Source organism: Merops nubicus, unplaced genomic scaffold (genome assembly GCF_000691845.1).
Source record: "Merops nubicus isolate BGI_N331 unplaced genomic scaffold, ASM69184v1 scaffold48457, whole genome shotgun sequence".
In the NCBI taxonomy this organism is placed as follows: domain Eukaryota; kingdom Metazoa; phylum Chordata; class Aves; order Coraciiformes; family Meropidae; genus Merops; species Merops nubicus.
This window is the reverse complement of record NW_008620540.1, coordinates 1-3,348: the sequence shown is the minus strand read 5'-3', so window position 1 is coordinate 3,348 and position 3,348 is coordinate 1. Positions and strand designations below refer to the sequence as shown.

The following is a 3,348-nucleotide window of genomic DNA, read 5'->3' as shown; positions in this document are numbered from 1 at the left end:
CTTGGTGGCCTCAGTAAGCTCATCAGATGCAACCAAGAGAGCCACACAGCACCAGGGATTGGGGGTTACATGGTAGAGGGAAGCCCCGGAAACCTTCTCTGTTGTAGGTGCAAAGCACCCTCACAACTCAAACCAAAGACCCACAAAAGGTCAGCCCTGTGGGGCTACTGCAGGAATTGAGCCCTGAGATATGAACCCACCATAAAACAACCACCACCTAATGCAGAGAGTTGGGCTGGGGAAGCATCAGGGGGACTGAAGAACAAATCAACTTGTTTGATGGAAGATTTTTCCCCACAAGGCACTACAGAAGTGGCAGGATTGTGAGAACCTTCACAACAAACTGATATTTACAGAGTATTTTGCACCCTGAGAGCACTAGTTCTGATTTTTAAGAAGGATATACAAAATAGGGACTATTCAGGTACCAAAACCTGGGGTGGAGCACAGCATCTGCTCCCAGTGCTGCCAATTAGAAAGCAAGAAAATGCTGAACCTGATTTTACTTATTGGATTTAAATCAGAAGGTAAATCAGACAGTCTGGAATCTAACCAGGGCATGAGGTTTCAATCCTATCAGACTTGAAAAGTAATACTACTTCTTTAATGATCACCTTCAGGGCTGTTGTTTTCCAGTAGCAAAGTAGCTCCTGCCAAGAATCACAACCCAAATTTTGGCACAGCCCAGAGGATGCCACAGCACTTGGCCACACCCTGACTTATTTTCTAGAGCTCACATGCCAACAGTGAGGAGAAACAACTCAAGACTGAGCTTGGAGACCTGACAAGAACATGACCCAAGGAGTTTTTGGCAATGAAAAAGCTGTAATAGATCTAAAAATCCCTCAAGAGCAACCATAGTGCACTGAGGAACTAGAGAAGAGGGACAATTAATTCCAAAAACAGGGACATCATCAGTAACAGAGTCCAGTTGCTCTGCTTGAAGGACACCTGCATGTGACTTAGGTCACCAGCCACACAGTGGGCCAAGCAGGGAGCTCTGCTGGGGAAAAGTAAGGCTGTAAACGATCCCCAAAAACCTGCCTCTGATGCAGTCAGAGAGGATTTATTGATCTTTCCCCAAGCAAGGGACCTGCCTCTCCCTGCAAGCACAACAAGCCAAGGGTGAGGTCAAGGAACATTCTTAACAGGGTGACCCCGATTTTATTTTTTGCCAGCACTTCACTTGAACCCAGGTCTGTTCAGGTGGCTGCTTTGAATCAATTCAACCCTTAGAATTTCATTTAAAAAGATGAGGATCTTGGTTCTCATCATCAAAACAAAGAACACTCAGACTCTGGAGTAAAAGTGGTCAGAGCACTCCTCATCATCAGGACTTGGCAAGAGCAACTAAGGAAGAGAGCAGCTCTGGAGAAGTCCTGAGGTGAAAAAGGGGAAGGCAACTGTGGTGCCCACTGGTATGAAGGTTATCTTGGAATAAGCTGGGATGAGGAGAGGACTGCTGGCTTTATGGCAATCACACTCACCACCACCATCTGGGACTTACTTGAGCTCTTTCATGGCAATCAGCAAAGGGTCTGTCTCTCCTTCCAGCTCCACCATCACAGGGGCACACATCCTGGGAGAGAACAGCAGGTATTTGAACACACAGAGAGCAGGGGGACAGCTAAGCACGTGCCCACCTAGGTCACCTGGACGTGGGCTGGCAAGGCAGGAGGGTGGGACGCCACCCTGGCAAGTCTGAGTTCCTCTTCTAGTCAGGAAGAGAATTCCTCCAAGGGGTTACAGACTCAGCTTTTACCTGTTTTTCTTGCCCTACTCCTCAGCTGATCAAGTGGTGCTCAAGGGCTGGTCAGATCTACACCTTTCTAGTCACCCTCTGCTGTGAGGAATGGATAGGTTCTAAAATTACTCCAGGGAAGAGGAGGAAAATGCTGTCACACGAGCACTCCCCCTGCAACTCCACCACATCTCCTGTTCTGATGTCCTCACCCCTTCCAGGCTTGGAGGGGAAGCAAGGGGCTGGATTTACAAAGCACTTTGCCTCTAGGAAATAAATACTGAAGCCTTTTGCAAAGGGTTTTAACAGCAGAGCAAACACAGGGGATGAGATCTGCCCACAGGATAGGAGCAGCAAAGGAAGCTCCAAGTTATTCATGGGTAAGGCCACTGGGGGGCTGCTGCTGGCCCTGCTTCCACAGCCAAGGCAGAAGATGTGAAGCAGAAGCAAGCACCAGTGTCTGGGATTGAAGGTGTGGCATGGACCTACCTCATCTCCCCCATTTTTCTGGCCTTCCACCAGCTGAGTGTGCTCACAACAGCTTCACAGGGAGAAGCCAGGGCAAAGATCAGCTTGGCAAAGTGATGAGCAAGGAAAAATCTGATCCCCACCCACGAGCTTCTAAATGATGTAGAGGAGAGGCATCATTTTGATGATAGATATGACCAAACTGAAACTCAGAGATGTGTTCTCAGACAAAGCTTGCCCCAGCCTAATATTTTTGCTCATAATTCAACAGGGGAAAAGCTTTTTGATATGCATTTTTAAAGCAAGTCTAGGCAGGCAAATGGACAAAGTTGAGAGCAGACAGCCTCAACAGCACTTAAGCTTTGTTATTACCTGTTATAAATGAGGCCTTGCCATTCAAAAGACTTAAAAGCTTACAGCTTGCCACAACACACCACCACTTGAGAAGAGATTTCAGGTTGGTTGATCCATTCCCAATTCCCAAAGCCCTGTGGCATCTACTGGAGACATTCTGGAGCATCCCACCCTCCAACACTGGGTTTTGCAAAACAGCTCTGAGCCTTCCAGCCCACGCTGGCTCCCTCGTGAAAGGCAGAAGCAAGGATCAGCTTGTCACATTCCCCACTCATTCTGCCTGGGAGCTAGGGAAGTCCACTGCAGCTGCTGGACAGCTTCCTCTCCAGGCACAAGCACCACATTCCCAGCCCAGGAGAGATTTGGAGGCTTCACACACAGCCAAGAGCTGTGGCCCTGTGCCTCAGCATTGACCACGCTGGTGATCCACAAGCTTGGCAGTTGTGCAAGGGCTTGTGTGAGACTCTAGAGGTTTTAAGGCAGGAGGAAAGCAGCTTTCCCAGGGAAGGGAGCCCAAGCTGTGGCAAGGCTGAGGACACAGGGCAGAGTACTCACGCTATCTGGAGGGCACGAGTCCCCAGCACTCTGGCTCGTTCATACTTGGTCATGTAGGGAGTCGTGATCCGCTTCTGGTTCGCCTGCTGCCGCTCTCCCGAGGGGAGGATCTCCACGTTCTCCTGTCCCTCCTGGGGAAGGCAGACCCGCGCTGCAGCCCCGCGCCTCCCAGCGTGCCGGGAGAAGCCCCCCGAGGCCTCCCCGGCGCCAGCGGCCGCCCAGCCGGGCCG

At 50.3% G+C, this 3,348-nt stretch overlaps 1 protein-coding gene across 1 annotated transcript in view; it reads right to left on the bottom strand.

Moving 5' to 3' along the window:
* The window catches only part of POLR2F (polymerase (RNA) II (DNA directed) polypeptide F), a gene marked incomplete at its 5' end in the record, with an annotated part of 3,537 nt that extends 288 nt beyond the window's left edge, over positions 1–3,249 (bottom strand). Inside the window, 2 exons of the mRNA XM_008944133.1 lie at positions 1,508–1,579; positions 3,119–3,249. Coding sequence (XP_008942381.1) covers positions 1,508–1,579; positions 3,119–3,249 — 203 coding nt within the window. The remainder of the gene's footprint in view (positions 1–1,507; positions 1,580–3,118) is intronic.
* Between the last annotated feature and the right edge of the window lie 99 nt (positions 3,250–3,348).